General features: G+C 43.0%; 1 protein-coding gene across 1 annotated transcript; it reads left to right on the top strand.

Annotated features, from left to right (window-relative positions):
• Positions 1–555: 555 nt before the first annotated feature.
• On the top strand, positions 556–18041 carry trpa1b (transient receptor potential cation channel, subfamily A, member 1b). The gene is made up of 29 exons (XM_019866252.1): positions 556–707; positions 1970–2109; positions 2289–2386; positions 2478–2640; positions 2724–2899; positions 3379–3486; positions 3655–3763; positions 4302–4447; positions 5577–5713; positions 6687–6735; positions 7246–7345; positions 7423–7523; positions 8221–8396; positions 10825–10989; positions 11160–11274; positions 11357–11523; positions 12260–12350; positions 12414–12473; positions 12539–12631; positions 13323–13393; positions 13465–13618; positions 13875–13964; positions 14844–15013; positions 15083–15212; positions 15373–15555; positions 15644–15712; positions 16374–16475; positions 16555–16673; positions 16977–18041. Exons 3-29 carry the CDS (start codon positions 2291–2293, stop codon positions 17188–17190), a joined length of 3354 nt encoding a protein of 1117 aa, XP_019721811.1. The 5' UTR covers positions 556–707; positions 1970–2109; positions 2289–2290; the 3' UTR covers positions 17191–18041.
• The last annotated feature ends 372 nt before the right edge of the window (positions 18042–18413 follow it).

Raw genomic sequence — 18413 nt, 5'->3', positions numbered from 1 at the left:
ATTGAACACAAATGTTACAATGACATATGTAGCCAAACAATATAGCAGTACTCACTGTCATACATTTTATATCCTCTGCATAGAATGACTAATACAGTATTAATGCCGTATTGATGAGCTAAGAGAGGAGTTGAGACGTCTCAATGAAGACTACTGTATTCGGGAGAATTCCTTAAACCTCCAAGCTGCGACTGGAGTGGGGGCTTAAAGGTTACATTAAGGGTGGGGGGGGGAAACGGGGGTGTCGGGTAAGGAAAGCGAATTGCTTCCTTCCGCAAGGTTTTGATGGATAGTATACACCACTGTGTGCAGCCAGGTGGTTAACTTTCTAGAAATGTCACAGACAGCCTCTGCGAGCCTTTTCAAATATAAAAACAATGAAGCCCGGCTTGGTAAACAGGCAATAATGGCAAGTCTGGACCCCCCCCCTCCAGTCTGTGCCACACTAGGCCCGCCACACATCCTTCCCTTTTACCAGCACTTGCGCATATCACGTTTTATTGCCATAATGTACTGCAGCGGGTCATATTTCCTCTCATTAACCAAGTGGGCATGGCCACGCGCGGGCTCGGAACAACATAATGAAAGGGTCGCGGGGGACGGCATCTTGTCAGCGTCGGAAGCAACAAGAAGAAGAAGGAGGAGGAGGAGGCGCCGCCGGCAGCTGCGCTTTGGAGGCAAACATCCTCCACTTCAAAACACCTCAAGTAAGAATGTCTTCTTTATTTAATTCAAAGAGAGAAGTTGTACTTTGAAATTAGATTCCAACTTAAAAGTTGGTAAGAATGAACACTGGAGCCTGACGATGAGAAAATCTTGCCAAACAGTGCGCACACATCAAATGGTTTATGAATCCGATATAAAATAATTTAAGCAACTCGAAATAAATCAGCAGGTGAGGAGTTTGCCAAATAGTGAGCCTGTTCTTAAAATGGTTTATGTAATTAACTACTACACTCTTGATCAATACGTTTTTACATGAATAGGTAAATCGAGCTAAATTGTTGGCTCACAAGAAAAATTAGTCATATAGTGAGCTTGTGTGGATTTTTACATTGGCTCGCATCTTTATGAGAAGAAATTCCTAATTTTTAAAATGAAACTATAGATAGCGTTTTTTTTTTTTTTTTTAAGAGACCATGCGGTGGTGCCTTGACAATGTATTACTGAGTCCTGTCACATTGTCTGTCTACATGTGTTGCTGCACTCCTATTAATGAGCACACGTGTTCAAACATAAGTGAGGCCGATTTGATGAGGAGGGAAAACATCGAGAACAAAAAGGCATGAGTCATTCGTTTCCTGCCATGCAGCCGGTCAGCCATTGTCCAATTTCTTTTTTTTTTTTTTCCTCTTTGAGCGCTGCGGTCTCCAGTGGAAGATGATAAAATGACTACACGTTATTCAAATATTGATGGCGATCCGACGGGAAAGAGCAGATGGGTTTTTTTGTATCTTGTTCCAAACATTGGCTGGCTGCACACTGCCAATCAAAGTATTGGAAAACACACACCGGGAAGACGGTATAAGTTCAGGATGGTAATATTAATAATTTGGTCAAAGTGGCCAAGAATTCGGGCTATGATGAAAAGGAGGAGAAAAACATGATGGATTAAAATGAGAAAAATGTCAAAAATGTTTCCAGAAAAAAAAGATGATGCGTTTATTGCGGAATTAAGTCATGATGAGTTTATAGATGCAACCTCCTTTTTTTGTTTCCTAAGGCCGTCATCTGTTTTTTTTTTCAGCTGTTGTCATTTCATTTTAATTATACTTAATAGAATTGTAATCAGTCAATGCATCGAATTGTGACAGTAGAGGTGTACTTTTTGGGGGGTGGAGGGTGAGCAATAGGGAACATTTTAATAAGTAATTAATTGGCCGATTAATTTAAAAAAAAATTTAAAAAAAAGAATTGATAACTTATTTTTGGTCCCTTCACACTTAAAACAATAAATCTCACCCCGCAGGATCACTCAAGGACATACGCCCTCGCTCCCGCTTGCCGAACGAAACCCAGGCCCCGCCCCCCTTCGGCTGCGGCGAACATAATTGCTTTTCTCCACATCGACCTCGAGAGCGAGAACTGGATCGGAGCGTCCTTCCGAGGGTAAGGACGATGTCATTTGGGCCAATTTCCCCTCAAGGCTCAGCTTAAGGCCTTATCTGCCCCCTCGCAAGTCCAAATGGAGATCCTGATTTGTTTTCCTGTTTCTGTGTGTGTGTGTGTGTGTGTGTGTGTGTGTGTGTGTGGTGACGTTTGTGTATGGCGATACACAAACGTGCAAGGCATGAACTTCGGCAGGGAGGTGGCCAGGCAGACCAGTTGTTATACGTATGTGTTAGAAGATGAGGATCCAGCCCTGGCACATCTAAATATATTCGAGGTGTGCTTGACATTGTGGTCACAACATGGAGAACGTAAACGGTGGCAAAGCATCAAAAGTAAAACGTTTACCTTTGTTCTCCGTGGTCGAGTTGGCCGAGAAGGGTGACCAGGCTCTGCTGGAGAGCCTGGTAAGGAAGAGCCCTGAGGTCCTAAGTGAGAAAGATGAATACGGCGCCGACCCCGTTCATCACGCCGCCGCGGGGGGGCACGTCACCCTCATCCAATTCATCACCGGCGTCCTGGGCCCGCAGGGTAGGGCTGCCGATGAGCGCCTGATCCGTCGGCGGAAGTTGTTGCCTGCAATCTCGTTCGTACATCTCCGTCCTTCCTCCAAGCGCTGAACGGCTGCGATGAGCGTGGCGATGTGCCCCTCCACTGGGCCGTGGAGAAGAACCAGGCAGACAGCTGCAGGGTTCTGCTGGACCTGCGGGCAAACCCCAACGTCCTCAATGCGGCGCTGCTGTCGCCCCTGCACTTGGCCATCAGCCTGGGACACAACAGATTGGTGGAGGTGAGTCCCAATTCTTTGACTTTGTCAAAATACGAGTGTTGGATTTCGCCCAAAATTGGCTGGTTCAAATCAAAATGGCCAATGTGCTGTACAGTTGCCAGCATGAGTCCTTGATACCCTTTTTCCATTGTATTTGCCCCCAAAATGGCCGATTCAAACCAAAACGGCACAGTTCCTGCTCAATTCTGGGCATAGGCGATTGAGATTTTTTTCCCGCGCGTTACGTGTGACACGTCCACGCAATTTTGTGTTGACAAATGAAACTGCTGCCAACAAAGTTCAAAGCCGAGTGTTGCTTTCCCCACTCCCGATGAAAAGTTTGGCCTCGGCCTTGGCGTTCACACGCCGTAAACTCGCGTCGGCGCAAGTCAATCGAGGACGACATTGGGGCGAGCGACACCTTGGACGGGTCGCCAGTCAATCACGCGCCAATCGCACCGTTGACTACTGAAATGAAGCCGAGCGTTTGTCCTTGGCAGCTGCTGCTCTCCTACGGCACGGTGGACTACGACCAGCCTGGAGACCTTGGCAACACCCCAGTCATGATGGCCTGCTCGCTCAATAACTGCGAAGCTCTCAACTTGTTGGTAAGTACGACAATTTTTTTTTGGGGGGGGGGGTACCAAAATGGGAGGCACATTTCAAGAAAGGGGGAAAAATGTATATAATGGGTTCACAACAATTTGGAGGGTAGCTAAAAAATGTGTGTGTGTGTGTGTGTGTGTGTGTGTGTGTGTGTGTGTGTCTTTGAAAAGCTCAAGCACGGAGCACGCCTGTGCCAGCAAAACAAGTTGGGACACTTTGCGGTGCATGCAGCTGCCTTCGCGGGTGCAAAAAGGGCCTTGGAATTCATCCTAAAGGCCGGTAAGATGACGCATTGAGTACGAGTATACAAATATATTCAATACACTCTTTAAATACATGTTTAAAAATATTACACATACTCTGGGTAAAATATAAATTGAATAAATTTGTGAGTATTGTCATAATTTAGGGATAAGTTTTTTTTTTTTTTTGTGGGGCAACAATTATTTAAAAAAAAATTGTAGTTTTCATCTTTCGGGTCACTTTCTTTGGGGGGGTTGGATTTTTTAATTGATTTATTTTTTGATAGGGGTGCAAAAGTTGTGTAAGTCACAAAATTTTGGTGAGCATGACAAAATTGATGTTTGATTGGCAAAATTTGGGGGGCGGCATCAAACATCAAGAGTGGAAAAATATTGTAATGGTAGTCAGTCGGTTAACATTTTTTGGCAGGGTAATATAGCTATCTATCTAGCTAGCTATATTAGCTATCTATCTATCTAGCTAGCTAGCTAGCTAGATGTAAAATCTCCATCCATCCAGATTTTTGTCAGTGTGTCCTAATTATACTGCATGTGATTGAATTATCCACCAACAGGAGAGGAGCTGGGCTACTTGGGTGAAAACCACATTAACTATCTCGACAAATCCAATAGCTCCCCTCTGCATCTGGCTGTGCGGGGCGGCAACGTGGAGACCATTCGATTTTGCATCGACAAGGGAGCCAAAATTGACCAGAAACAGGTATCTGTTTGATAGAGCTTCCTGGAATTGGTTCAGATATTCAGCTCGTCAAAGATTTTCGGCTGAAATTTGGTAGGCATGTCTATAATGAGTAGAAGTGCCTTAATAGATGAAATCTTCCATTTTGGTTGGAAGCAACACTCAAAGTAAAAAGTCAAAGTAAAAAAAATAAAAAATAATTCAAATTATGCCTCAGTCAGTGACCCTGGATCTAGTTTCTCTCAGCAACATGAAATTCGGTAGGTGTGTATGAGCAATACTACCAAAAATAAATAAATAAATCACTGGAACCCAAACCAAAAGACACGGGAAGTCTACCATTTTGATTTGAATCCAAATTTTAGGATCGTTTCGGCCATAACCAGGGCTCCCAAAAATTAAATTCAGCCCTCATAGCCAGTTTTCCTTGACAGCATGACATTTTTATTCGGTGAATTTATCATGAAAAGACCCACCAAAAAAGTCACAAAAAGCCATGCTTGAAAAGAAAATTTGCGAGTTTGGTTTGAAGTACTCATTGTCAGTTCAACTTTACCATTTCCCAAAGATTTTTTTTGTTGTTGTTGTTGCTTCATCACTAATTTAAACCACACATTTAAGACAGATGAAAGATGATAAACCACCAAGGATTATAGTTTTCATCATTACGTGTGGGCGGAGCAAAAGTTGGACAACTCGCCATCCAATGTGAAATCCCCGAGGTCAGAATCCGCCCAAACGTCACTACAATTCAGTCATTATAAGTAGCGCGGCATTATCATGGCGCCCATTTGCTCCTGGTGTTCTTTGCAAGTGGGCTGGTGTCCAAAGCGAGAGAGACCGTTGCCGTGTAAATTCTAGCAAACGACCTCCACTTACACCGTGGTGCAATCAGCAGCCTCTTCCTGCCAATCCTGGTTATCTCATTAAAGGCTTGTGTTACACATCTCACTGTTCAGCCAGCGAGTCCTGGACGACGCTTTGCTTAGTGCACCAAACACGCGTATGAGTGTGTGTGTACCAAGTCCTGCGTGTTTGTGCTGCTCTGTCAAACTCAATATGTCAGCGTGTGGAGAATATGTAATCTCGAGAAGGCTCATTACATGCGGCGGTTTAAATTGACGCGTGTTTATGTTTGTTTGGCGCGCAGCACGACAGGTCGACGCCGCTGCACTTGGCGTGTACCCAGGGTGCCATCGAGGTGGTCAAAATGATGCTGTGCGCTCATGGCCGAGTGGAGGACATCATTAACCTCAAGGACGGAGCTTGTCAGACGCCGCTGCACAAGTGGGCTCTCGCCGCACCACCACGCCGTGGCCACATGAATGGATGGATGAATGAATGGGCTCAAGGGGAGGGGGGGGGGCTGGGGGTACATCGTGGCAGCTTGACGACGAGCGCCCCCAAACTTACGAATCGTTGCTGGTTTGGTGGATGAATGTCTCTTTTTTGACAGATGTCTCGATTTCTTTATACATGTTCCTTAAGTGTCCTGATGATGTCACCACCAACTACGAGAACAATTTAATCACGCCACACCTGCCTGTCAAATGACTACATCCATACTTTGACACTTAAACTTGCCATCTAATCTATTGAGCTAGCCCGGGGGTCGGCAACACGCGGCTCCAGAGCCGCATTGCGGCTCTTTAGCGACATCTAGTGGCTCCCCGGAGCTTTATAAAAAAATGTTTGAAAATGGAAAAAGATTTTTTATAGTAGGCTAATATAGCTCAAATAGATATAGATACATGTTGCAGCTCCGAAAAAGGAGTGCTGTGGTGTTGGTTTTTTTAAAACGTACACTTTATTTATGCTTCTAACAGTCTCGACAAACACAGACACGTTTGCGTCCGACTCCGTGCCTTCTCTCTTCTCGTTCGACTTGAGAGGCGTTCAAAGACAGCCTCCGAAAAACGGAAATTAATGATCACATCACTGACACTAAGAAAAACGAAAATAATGCACCAAAACAAAAAAAAAAAACAAGCGAGGAAATCACAAAATAAATTCTATGGGGTCCTTTGTGAACACACAACAAAGTAATGAATAACAAACAATTCTGAGACAGTCCAGTCTCCTACGTACATGTACAAGTGTTTCCTTCATTGTAAGTTTTATAGAAGGCTTTTATTTTTTTGCGGCTCCAGACATTTTTTTTTTTTTTTTGTCCTATATGGCTCTTTTAACATTTTGGGTTGCCGACCCCTGAGCTAGGCTAACAATACCTGTTTCTCTTCTTCTTTTTTTTTTTTTCCAGGGCTACCATATTTGACCACGTCAACTTAGCCGAGTACCTCATCTCTTTGGTAAACATCTCCACGCAGCATATACACAAGACCATCCCTAATCATGTGAATTCTTCAATATATCGTAAGGATATGGTACACGTGGCGGCGTTGTGACCTTTGAGCAAATATCCAAGCGCGCTTGTTCGCTCAGAGACGGGTAGCTTGCAATTACTTGTTGAGCATCTGTCGCCGTATGCCGTTGCCAGAAGAAACGGCTTTCAAGTTGACCTCTAGTCAAGTGATTATTTACACCGCGACGGGGAATAGACGCGTCCGCACTGTTTATCTTAATTAAAAATGACTCGCCCACACCGGGAAATGTTTATGGCCACGATGCAGTTTGGCGAGTGGATTTCATGCATGCTGTTAGTCATGGGCAGATAAAGTATTGACCCACTCCCCCCCCTCACGTGCACCCTGACAGAACATCAACCGGTGGCGTTTGACCACCGACATGAGTGAAACAGAACAGAATATTTATATTTTTAATGCATTTTGAGCTTTTGACAACACACACACTCCACCCAGGGTGCGGATGTCAACTCCGTGGACTGTAAGGGCAACTCGCCTTTGCTACTGGCGACCAGTTGCGGCGCGTGGAGGACTGTGGCGCTGCTCCTGTCCAAAGGTGGTAACGCCACGCGCATCCATGTTGGCCATAATTTGTGTTTCTCATCATTATTCCGACAATTTTTGTTTTTTTAGAGGCCAATGTCAATCTAACGGACAGGTTTGGCTGCAACTTCCTTCATCTGGCCATCTTGCAACCCAAGGGGCTGAAGAATTTACCAGAAGATGAGCTGCAGGTAAATGTTTGTCGCCGTGGAGCTGGCTGGCTCTATATTTGCTATTCGAATGAGTCAAAAAGCAAAGTTAAGTACACAAAATAAAATCATTACATTTCAAAAATGTCGTTCCAATGTACCTGGATAATCATTACTTTTTTTTTTTTTTAATTAAATTTCTGACTTAATGCAATTCTAATCATTTAATTAACTCATTCACTCCCAAAGACGTTTTTAAACGCCTTTTCAGACTTGGTCTAGAATTGGCTGGTACTTAATGAGTTTTAAGCATCTTTTGAAAAGAGAAAACAAATGTTAAAAAAAAATAAATAAAGAACGAAAAGCTCAAGAAATAAAACAACTTATCATTCAAACCTGTCATGATTAATGTTTACTTACAATTATCCGGAGTAGAAATATGTGTCTTAATATTTAAAAAATAAACTCTGCCCTCTGATTGGCCTGTCCGTTTTTGGGGGCGTGGCTTAGTCAATGCTTAATTCCTATATTTCGGATGTCCACTTGACATCACGTGCGATCTTCCCGTTTACCATCGTCCGCTATTGCTTTTGTCATCTGCCTTTAACTTCACATAAGATGCATGTTACGTAAGCTATAGCCTAGCAATTAGCCGCATGAGCGCTTCGGCGCACACGATGCGTCCCAGCTGCCTTATAGATCGGTCTTCATGTGATGTTTCTTTCTCCGGCTCTTTCAGCGCAACAGCGTGAAGGCGTTGCTGAGCTGCGAGGACAACGAGGGATGCACGCCACTGCACTACGCCTGCCGGCTGGGCATCCACGACTCGGTGCGCAACATGCTGGGACTCTCGGGCCAGCTGGGCCTTGCGTGCAAGTCCAAGGACAAGAAGTCCGCCCTACACTTTGCCGCTCAGTGAGTGACTTCGGTAGCCCTGAGGGCACGGGGAAAAAAAAAGTGCAGCTGTTCGTTTCAGGGTTATGTTCCACAGTCTCCTCTTGGCTGCAGCGGCCTGTTTTCCTCTTGAGACTATGGGCAGTGAGAAGCCATTACCATATAGAGGAATAAGATTTAGTTCAGGGTCTTTGTTCTGAATGCTGCGCGATTTTATTCTGTGGTCTCCACTTTGCTGCATTGGCCCTTGGTCTCCTTGTGAATAAACTTCTGAAACTTGCATGCAAGCCCAAAAACAAGATGTCACATCTGCACAAACTCCATAGTGTCCTCTTTGCTTCAGTGCCTTGTTTTTGCTTGTATCCTTGCAAAAACTAAGGGCAGGGATGAACAAATGATGTCTCCGCAATCTCCTATTTGCTGCTTTAGCCCATTTTCATGCTGCCCATGGTCTGGAGAGGAGACCGAGGGCATATACCCTAAGTGGCATAAGGGTCAGGGTGAAGGTCTTAGATCTGATCTGTACTATTTTACTCCACAGTCCCCTCTTTGTTGCCCATTTTCTCAGTTCTCTGCATCGACTGGTGCCATTTGTCTTCTGGGCTTTGGATGCAAGCACTATAACAAAATGTTCACACTGTACTGTAAAACGCCACAGTCTCTTCTTGGCGGCAAAGGCCCATTTGGGCAAGTAACCTGATTTTATATATATATATATATATATATATATATATATATATAGCCCTGTATGTGTTTGTTCCCAACGTTACCCAACACTTTTCTGCAAGAGCCCGAAGTCTCCTTTTGAATAAACTTGTTATCCTGAGCCTTGTATGCAAGTACAAAGACAGTCTATTAGGTGCCAAGCATTACGAGCCAAATCCATGTGAGTTGGTGTGAGGAGCACGATTACACTCCGCAGTGTTCAGTTTGTTTGTTGACCTTAGTCTCCACATGAATAAAATTGCGAATAGTCAGCGAGTAAAGGTGTAGGATCGAGTCACTATACACAACAGGCTTCACTTTGCCGCAAACTTTGTTGTCATGGTTCATTCTTAACAATGCACAGTCAACATTACGGTTTTACTTCTTCAACTCGATATGCTGTTGAAAAATTTAAAAAAAAAAAAAAAAGACGCTGCAGGAGCATAATGGCTAAAATATGACTCTTCCGAGACCTGAGACTGAAGCCAACTGTTTCATTTCCCTAATTGGACTAACGGGATATGGGGACAAAAGAACAATGTCAGTGTGTTTCACCGTTACCTCAACATCCAGTTTCTTATTTATTTTATTTTTTGGGGGGCAAAAAGCTTTTTTGATGATTAATTGGACGTGACATCTCCATTATGCACGGACCCAAGGGCCTGGAATAGAATCCCATTAGTGAGGCATATGCGATTTTTTTTTTTTTTCCGGTAGGTGTGAAATGAGTGGTCATGTACTCATTCCTTTTGTGCTACGGGGCAAATGAAGGGCTATGATGTCATAAAGCATGAAGATGATGATAACGATTTGAAAACAGGGTTCTCAAACCGTGAGCAACGGACCACCAGGGGTCTACGAGCCGTGGTTTGCACTCTAAAGAAACGGGGGAAAAGAAATACCAATTATGGGTTGAATAACCCACAAAACACCCCATTTTTTTGGGGAGTTGTTTTGACCCACATTGTTGGACTCCATTTTATTTGTAATATTTACAATGTTACAGTCCAACAAAATGAATATTTGAATATGAGCATAATAAAATTTGCATTGTTGTGATGGTTATTCGATTGGCTCAAATTTGGACTTTTTTTTCTCTATAAATATAAATTTTAGTCAAACATTTTGACTGTTCAAAAATAACTTTTTAATCTTTGTGGCATTTCAGGGCACACATTTTTTTCCTCCGATAAGCAAAAAGTGTAAACTAAATTTAGAATTGAGAAAAGGTTTTGTTGTTGAAATAAAATACAAACCTAAATGCTAAAAAAAAAAAAAAAAAAAAAAAAGAAAAATAAACTAAACCTTACATTTATAAAACGAACTATAATTGTGGGAAAAATGTCCTTTGTTTTCATCATTGTCAATTATTTTTTTCTTTCTTCTTTTGGGGTTGATTAAAAAAATTCTGTATTGCTTTACATCTGGACAGAAAATGTTAGTTTAATTTATTACACAATATACGTGTTCTTATCTTGCACTCAACAAACACTCTATTATTAAAAACTAAAACTAATGCTAAAAAATAAACTAAAATGAAGCTTTGAAAAATAGATGACAAAAAACTAACAAACCTAGAACTAAAACACAATTTAAAATAAATAAATAAATAATAACAATAATAAAATGATGGTCCTGCCTGAAAAGTGACCCTGAACAAAAACAAATTTGAAGGACCCGAATATGAATTCTGTGACTTTTGTGCCCTCTAGGTGTCACTATTGCTTTGTCCCCCCCACTGTAGGTACGGCCGTATCAACACTTGTCACCGACTGCTGGAGACCATCACCGACTCGCGCTTACTCAACGAAGGCGACGAGCAAGGCCAGACGCCGCTTCACTTGGCGTCCCGAGGTGGACACACGCAGGTGGTGGAGCTGCTGTTGCGCAAAGGGGCTCTTTTTCACAGGTACACGTCAATGCGCCCTTCAAAAATCGACTTTGTAGTGCTGAGCTTCAGATGCTGACTTTGGTGCAACAGATGAGCTGTGTTATGCGTTTTTTTTTTTTTTTCTACCCCGCCAGCGTAAACTCTTATGACCACCCTGTGAGTCTTATAATATGTTTGTTTGTGTGTAGTGATTACAAGGGCTGGACATGTCTGCACCATGCGGCCTCAGAGGGCTACACGCAAACTATGGACATTATATTATCCGCCAATATGAAACTGCTGGATAAAACAGATGAAGACGGGGTACGATTGATTCCAACACTCCATCAAATTTCAAAAGTTGACGATAGTAAAAAGACGACATACCCTCATGCGACGTTCGCAGAACACCGCCCTCCACATGGCGGCGAGGATGGGCCACGTGGCGGCCGCCATGCTCATGGTGAACCGGGGGGCAGAGTTTTTGTTGAACAAGAGCGACACGTCGTTCCTCCACGAAGCGCTGCAGAACGGGAAGCAGGCTGTGGTCAATGCCGTCATTGACAGTGAGAGGTACATGCAACTTATTGGTTGGCAAAAAAATACTGTGGCTGTTTGAACGGCGAAGAAAAATATGTACAGTGAAACTCCTCTACAATGAAATCGTGTTTGCAGCAAGACATTTTTCACAACAGGGGGCTTTTCACTGTAGTAAATTTTATTTTAGCAATGTAACGTTCGAGCTGCGTCTGAAACTAACAAGAACAAATACTTCCCGGACTACTGCGCATGTGTAAACCAGTGTGTTGGTTGCTGTTGCCGTTTCCGAACGAAGCAGCAGAGGTCGCTGTGGCATGCTGAGGTTGGATTAGACTTTTGTGGAAGGCTTGTTTTCGTTGTAGTGAATCTCGTTGCGAGGGAAGAGCAGAGAAAAAGATTTCGTATAACGGAACAGGGGGACTTTTCGTCATAGGGGGAGCAGAAAGGTGGGAATGGCTTTCATGCATGAACATTTTTTCACACTAGGGGGTATTTTCGCCCATGTCGGTTTCGTTGTAGAGGAGTTTCACTGCACCGATACTTCTGATCAGAAAGGAGACCACTCCCTCTTCGAATTATTGGTTGAAAAAGTGAGCCGAATGGCAAAGAAATATTGAGCCACATCTACCAAAAACTCATTTCACCTTGACACAAGATTGTCATCCATTTTTGCGCCAAAAACTGTGAAATTTGCGTGATTGTGTGAAATCGGCCACGGCTCGAATGCCAAATAGATGTCGTTATGTCCTTCATATGTTTGTCCCCGCAGATGTGAGGAGGCGCTGACTACGTTTAGGGTCGGTGGAACCCAGCGTTGCCCCATCACGGACATGATTGAATACTTGCCCGAGACCTACAAGGTTTGTCTTCTCGCGCGTCACTCCTCACCATTCCGAAATGTCACATTGATTCCTGCTTCGTAGCACCTGTTGGACCGCAGCGTGAGGGAGTCGGAGGATGATCACAACTGCCCCGACTTTCACGTAAATCCAACGACAATGTCAATCCCACCTCAAGGTGCGACCAATCTGACGTCCGCTTTCCACAGATTGAATACGACTTCAAGTGGCTGCAGGCGCCGCTCGAAATGCAGAAGAAAGGGGACAAGTCCAACCGGGTACAGCCGCTCGCCGCGCTCAATGTAAGTAAGAGGAAAAATATGTTTTGACTCGGACTACTACCGTATTGGCCCGAATATAAGACGGCCCTGATTATAAGACGACCCCCTCTTTTTCAAGACTCAAGTTTGAAAAAAGACTTTTTGAACACCAAATTAATTTTTATACAGAAAATAATTACAGTACATCTGAAACAAATGATTGTAACAATATATTTGTGAGAAAAAGCATGTTATTTTGCCTCATTCAAATCTAAAGTGCAATCACATCCGTAAATGAATGGCTTCTGGTTTTTGAAATGTAAATTACATCATAACTTCTCCTCAGCTACCGGTTAAACTGGCCGATCTTCGACCCACTTTTCTCCAGATTGTCACTACGTTTCTCCATTTTCTGTTATCTCTTTTATTATTTTCTTCTCTTTTCCTTTTTAACCGCAATTTTTTATTTTTCTTCTTCGTGCTACCGCTATTTTTATTTTTATTCTTCGTGGCAGGGGTTCACTTGGGGAGTGAAGTTCAGCATTCGCTTCAATGATATCTGGCGCCATCTAGCGTCATGAATGGGTATAATGTCTAGACCCCAAATATAAGACGACCCCCACTTTTTCAGTCTTATTGCAACGCAAAAAACACCGTCTTATGTTCGGGCCAGTACGGTAATTTCTAACTTCGCCATTGTGCTGATATTTCGGGATGCTCTTATTCCACCCAGGCGATGGTGACGTACAACCGCCTGGGGCTTCTCAACCACCCCGTCTGCAAAAAGTACCTTTCCATGAAGTGGTGAGTGCCCCGTCGTCCGACATTTGGGCATTTTTTTCTTGCGAGCAAATTTTTGTGCCAAAATCGCGCAGGGTGGCGTACGGAAGCACGGCGCATATTCTCAACATGTTAATGTACCTGGTGGGCCTGCTGCCGCTGACTCACCTCATTGTGACTTTGAGGCCCACCACAAACATCACAGAGGGCGAGCGCAAGATCACCATGGTGCCCGTGTCCTTTGTGGAGGTACGATCGAGTCGCCGGCTGCTCCCCAAGCGCCGTGAATAACGTGGCGTGGCGTCACTGAAACAAAAGAAACACATTTTTTTGATGAAATGATACTCAAATAGCGGTGAATACCGTTCACCAGACGCATTTTTTTGTCATGTTTCGGTTGACGAAACGGTTAGCCGAGCGCAACGTGTGATCTGCGGTATGATTAAGATTGTCAAAATCATCACGGTTATTTATTATTATTTTTTTTTGTCTTTGCGTTGAGCAGCAAAGTGTGTTCCTGTCCTTCTGTATGGTGACGGTCCTCATCATGAATGTCTACTCCATATTGAAGGAAGTGCTACAGATGATGCAACAGGTAAAAAGAAAATCAATCAATAAACTCGGTGAATAGAATCTTACAGTTTTGTTTAATAAGGCTGAGCAGCGACTGCTGTTTCGATAGAAATTAGCTATTTTTGAGGGTCTAAACATGAACAAAAACGCAAACTACACTGCAACCACATGAGGCCAAGCAAAAAAAAAATAAAATAAAAGTTTTCATACATGACTACAAAAAAAAATTAATTGATGCCCAAAGAAAGAAAATAAAAGGATTATAAATTTTTTTCATCGAATTGATTGAATCTGTGAGTCCCGAACTGCAAGTATGCGGGGGTCCACTGAACAAAATAAGATGGGCACCCCCCCTTGCAAAAAAATAAATAAATAAATTTTATGTGTATATATATATATATATATATATATTAAAATTCAATACAAAAATTACAGTGAAATAGGCATTTTTTTTCCTTCTCTCTTTTGTACAATTAAATACTGGCAATACTGTGGGTGTTATGGGAACAAAAAATAATTTATTATTTTATATCCTGTATTTTTTTTACGTGGTTGATTAATCAGTTATCGGAATGTTATTCTGCCAAATATCAACGTTGACAGTCAAATATTCACATTTTTATTGTCGTAAGTGTTTATGGACTCAAAATTTCCATTAATCAGTTATTGCAATTTTATTGTAATATCAGAATCAGCATGAAAAAATAATCCACATCAATCGGGCCCTAATTAACACACACAAAACCAAAGCTTCATTTAAAAAAAAAAAAAAAAAACAACAACAGCAACAACAACAACACTGCAAAATGTGATCTTTGGTTTTGTGCCTTGCCCCTGACTGGTGAAATGATATAAAATGGCCCCATGTTTTTTTTGTCTAACTCGTGTTGCTGCGTCTCAGCGTTGGAACTACTTAAAGGATTACTCCAACCAAGCCGACTGGTCCTCGGCCGTCTGCTCGCTTCTGTTCGTCATCCCGCTGATGCTCAACGCATCTGGCTCGTGGTACTGGCAAGCGGGCGCCTTGGCCATCCTCAACTCCTGGATCGCGTTCCTCCTGTATCTCCAGAGGTGCACAAATTCTTCGGGGGGGGGAGACACCGTCTGCCTGGTACTTGACTGTAATCGGTCGCCCCGCAGGTTCGAGGGCATTGGCATCTACGTGGTGATGTTGGGCGAGATCTGCAGGACGTTCTATCGCACCGTAATGCTCTTCTTCTTTCTCCTGTTGGCCTTTGCCTTGGCCTTCCACGCCCTGCTGCTTGACCAGGTACAAGTAATGTTCACTCTTGACCACTCCTTTTTACCCTCATATCGTGCTTTAAAAAAAAAAAAAACACACACACATGGGGCAAAAATAACCCAATGATGAGTCAACTGCTTATCGGGCCATGTATTGTTTTGACATTCTCTTCCTTTATCGACTTCAGCAAGAGTTTCAGAACCTGCCGCTGTCCATGATGCAAACGTTTGTCATGATGGTGGGCGAACTCAATTACCAGAACAACTTCCTGGATGCGTATCTGAACAACGAGCTTCCGTTCAGCGGATTGACGTACTTGACTTTTTTCACCTTTGTTCTCATGATTCCCATCGTCCTCGTGAACTTGCTGGTAAGCTGTACAACATACCCCACCCCACCCCGCCCCCAACGCCGCCCAAAGGAAACACAGGGCTCACGCGTCGTTTTCTGTCTTGTAGATTGGCTTAGCGGTGGGAGATATCGCAGAAGTGCAAAGAAATGCCGCCATGAAAAGAATAGCCATGCAGGTTTGTTTGTTCGGAAAGCAACAAGTCCATAGAAGATTTGGCTTCTTTTGTGCTGCTCTTCCCACAAATGCATGTTCCTGACATTTCTTGAATCATCTAAAAATGGTCACAAACAGGCTTCCCAATTTCAACCATCTTTGTAAGAAGCGTTGTGACTAAACACGTATCAGGCCGAAATCACAAACAAGAGTCCATAGAAGATTATCCACATTTTACTTTGACATTTTGCTCATCATTCTTGTGAATAGATGTTCCTTACAAATGAGGTACCACTCCAAAGGGCAGGTAACAGGCCGTCTAACGGCATAATCTACTTTGGGGGTATAGTTACCACTTAGACATAAGCTAGCAACCACACATCATGCTAGTAGCAAACCAGATTGTTCAATCACACTCGCTCCAAACAAGATTCCAGAGATTTGTCGCATTTTAATTTGACATTGTGCTACTCATCCTATCAATACATGTTCCTTAGGTACGATTTTATAGGACAATAAACAGGTTGACAAATGGCTTAACCTATATTGAAAAGACGCATCGCTACCACTGAGCCGCAAGCTACCAAAACGCGCGTCATGCTAGCAACAGAGTCCACAGAAGACTTGTCGCATTTTATATCTGCTGTTGCGCTACTGAAAACGAGCATCTTACGCCAAACCAGATCGATCTTCACACCGCCCTGGAAGACAAGCTGCCCTACTGGTTCATCAAGCGAGCAGACAAACCCTCAGTCATCATCTACCCGAACCGCAAGTGCTCCAAGGTAAACAACGCACTCTATAAATATGAATATGAAGCATTTTGGATATTTATCCCGCTGATTTCCACGTTCTCAACTTCAGCACTTCATAATGTATTTATTCGGAGGCAGCGGGCCGGCCAACGATGAGTGGAAGCGAACGCAGGTGGCGTCGCAAAGATGCTCCGTGCTGGAGGGCGAGCTCAAAAAACAAAAGTGCAGGTAACGCAAAACCACACACTAAACGTTGTCGCCGCACGAACCTTTTCCGATGCGTCATTAGGCTGCGATTGCATGTAAAAGCCAAAGCCGGCAGTTTTTTGATGCATTAGTGGCTCTTAGTGGAAAACGTGGTCATGACACCACTCCAGTAAGTCTCCATTGCAAAATCCTGGAAGTGCGTTAATAATAAAAAATTGGTAGTATGATACCTGTTTGAGAAATGACACGCTGGGATTTTAAAATCTGATACACCAAGTCGGCATCACCCTCCGAAATAGTTCAAGCTCTCAATGTTCTATCCAGGCTGAAAGAGATGTCTGGCATGCTGGAGAAGCAGCACAACCTCCTCAAGCTCATCATCCAGAAGATGGACATTACCTCCGAGGCGGACGAGTACGACGGTCCCGTCAACGTTCGGGGTGCCGCCTGGAAGCGGGTGTGCCCGCCCAAGCGCACCGCCACCGGCGTTTCCCGCTGGGTGCCGCTCATGAAGGCTATCGAGTCCAGGCCCAAATGAGATAGACGACATGAAGGAAGAATCTAAAAATCAATCCGTTGCGTTGAACCTACAGCTGAAGTTTGTTCGCAGGTTTTCAATCGTCCTTTTAAAGGTGCACCTCACACTTTTAAAACCATTGTAAAAACTGTTCGCCTGGTTCTTGCCGTGCATTTCCGCATAGGCAAATGCAGTAAAACCCCACAGCTTCCAAAAATAGTTGACACACGACCGCAATAAATGTCAAAATAAAAATGTTCACAGTGCATAAAAGAATCTTATTCAGTCACACAAACCTGCAAATTAAACAAACACCACCCAACAGAGTTGGAAAACACTCTCCTCATAAAAATTTTGAAAATGTCAGAATACATTTTTAGCCTGTAAACATTTCAAGATGAGCCACGTCAACCTGTGAATAACTGTAACCTTTTCTTTCCAGGCACACCCGCCTCAAAAATATGCAAATCTCAAAATAAAGGCACACAGAGCAAATCACAGCATCATATTTCAATGTAGTATAATACAGGCATCCAGACGCAAACAGAGAGGAATAGTACTCCTCTTGTGACTCGGTAAGATGCTTAATGTTCATTAATTTTTGTAGAGGATAAAGAATCTATGCCTGTGTGTATTGTGGTATTGTCTGCTGCTTCGCCATTTGTGTTCAAATAGCCGTTGCGTTTGAAAACCATGACTAATCATGCTAACCGTTAGCGTGTCGATGGTATTTTGCATTTTGTTTTGTTCGCATTGAGCAAATCCCACGTTCCTGCCGTATAATTCATTCTCTTTGTGTCATGATTAAACTTCAGCTGGGAGTGGCATTAAACAGCTTGACGCCTGCGTGTGCACTGTCGTTTGTACTGATTATAAAAACACTAAATATTTGGAAAATGTGGTCGCGTTCTAGTATCGAGTGAATAAAGGGGCTTGTATTGCCGAAACTAATTTTCCTATTTTTTGACATAAACAATCCATTTATTTATGATTTTTTTTTCCACATTTAATGTGGATTAATTATTTGTTCAACCTGTGACAGGGGTTTATGGGTAAATGAGGGAAAATACTATTATATATTACTATTGTGATTATAATTATCTAAATGTTTGATTTAAACAATTCATTCATTTTGTGGGGTTGGAGGGGTTGTTCGATATTACATTTGTGAAAAAAAAAAATGGCTCCAAAAATATTTTAAATACTGTCATTCACATCACCTGCGAACTAGAATTCCAAATGGA

This window comes from Hippocampus comes, unplaced genomic scaffold, assembly GCF_001891065.2.
Source record: "Hippocampus comes isolate QL1 unplaced genomic scaffold, H_comes_QL1_v1.1 scaffold3, whole genome shotgun sequence".
In the NCBI taxonomy this organism is placed as follows: Eukaryota; Metazoa; Chordata; class Actinopteri; order Syngnathiformes; family Syngnathidae; genus Hippocampus; species Hippocampus comes.
Note: the sequence above shows the minus strand (reverse complement) of the source record. Positions and strands in the feature narration are given on the sequence as shown.

Excerpts from the sequence above, each read along its gene's own strand:
- trpa1b (XM_019866252.1), top strand. The coding sequence starts at position 2,291 with ATGAACTTCGGCAGGGAGGTGGCCAGGCAGACCAGTTGTTATACGTAT. Across the intron at positions 2,387-2,477 it reads CACATCTAAATATATTCGAG|TTGGCCGAGAAGGGTGACCA; the intron begins GTGTGCTTGACA and ends TCCGTGGTCGAG. Across the intron at positions 3,487-3,654 it reads GCGAAGCTCTCAACTTGTTG|CTCAAGCACGGAGCACGCCT; the intron begins GTAAGTACGACA and ends GTCTTTGAAAAG.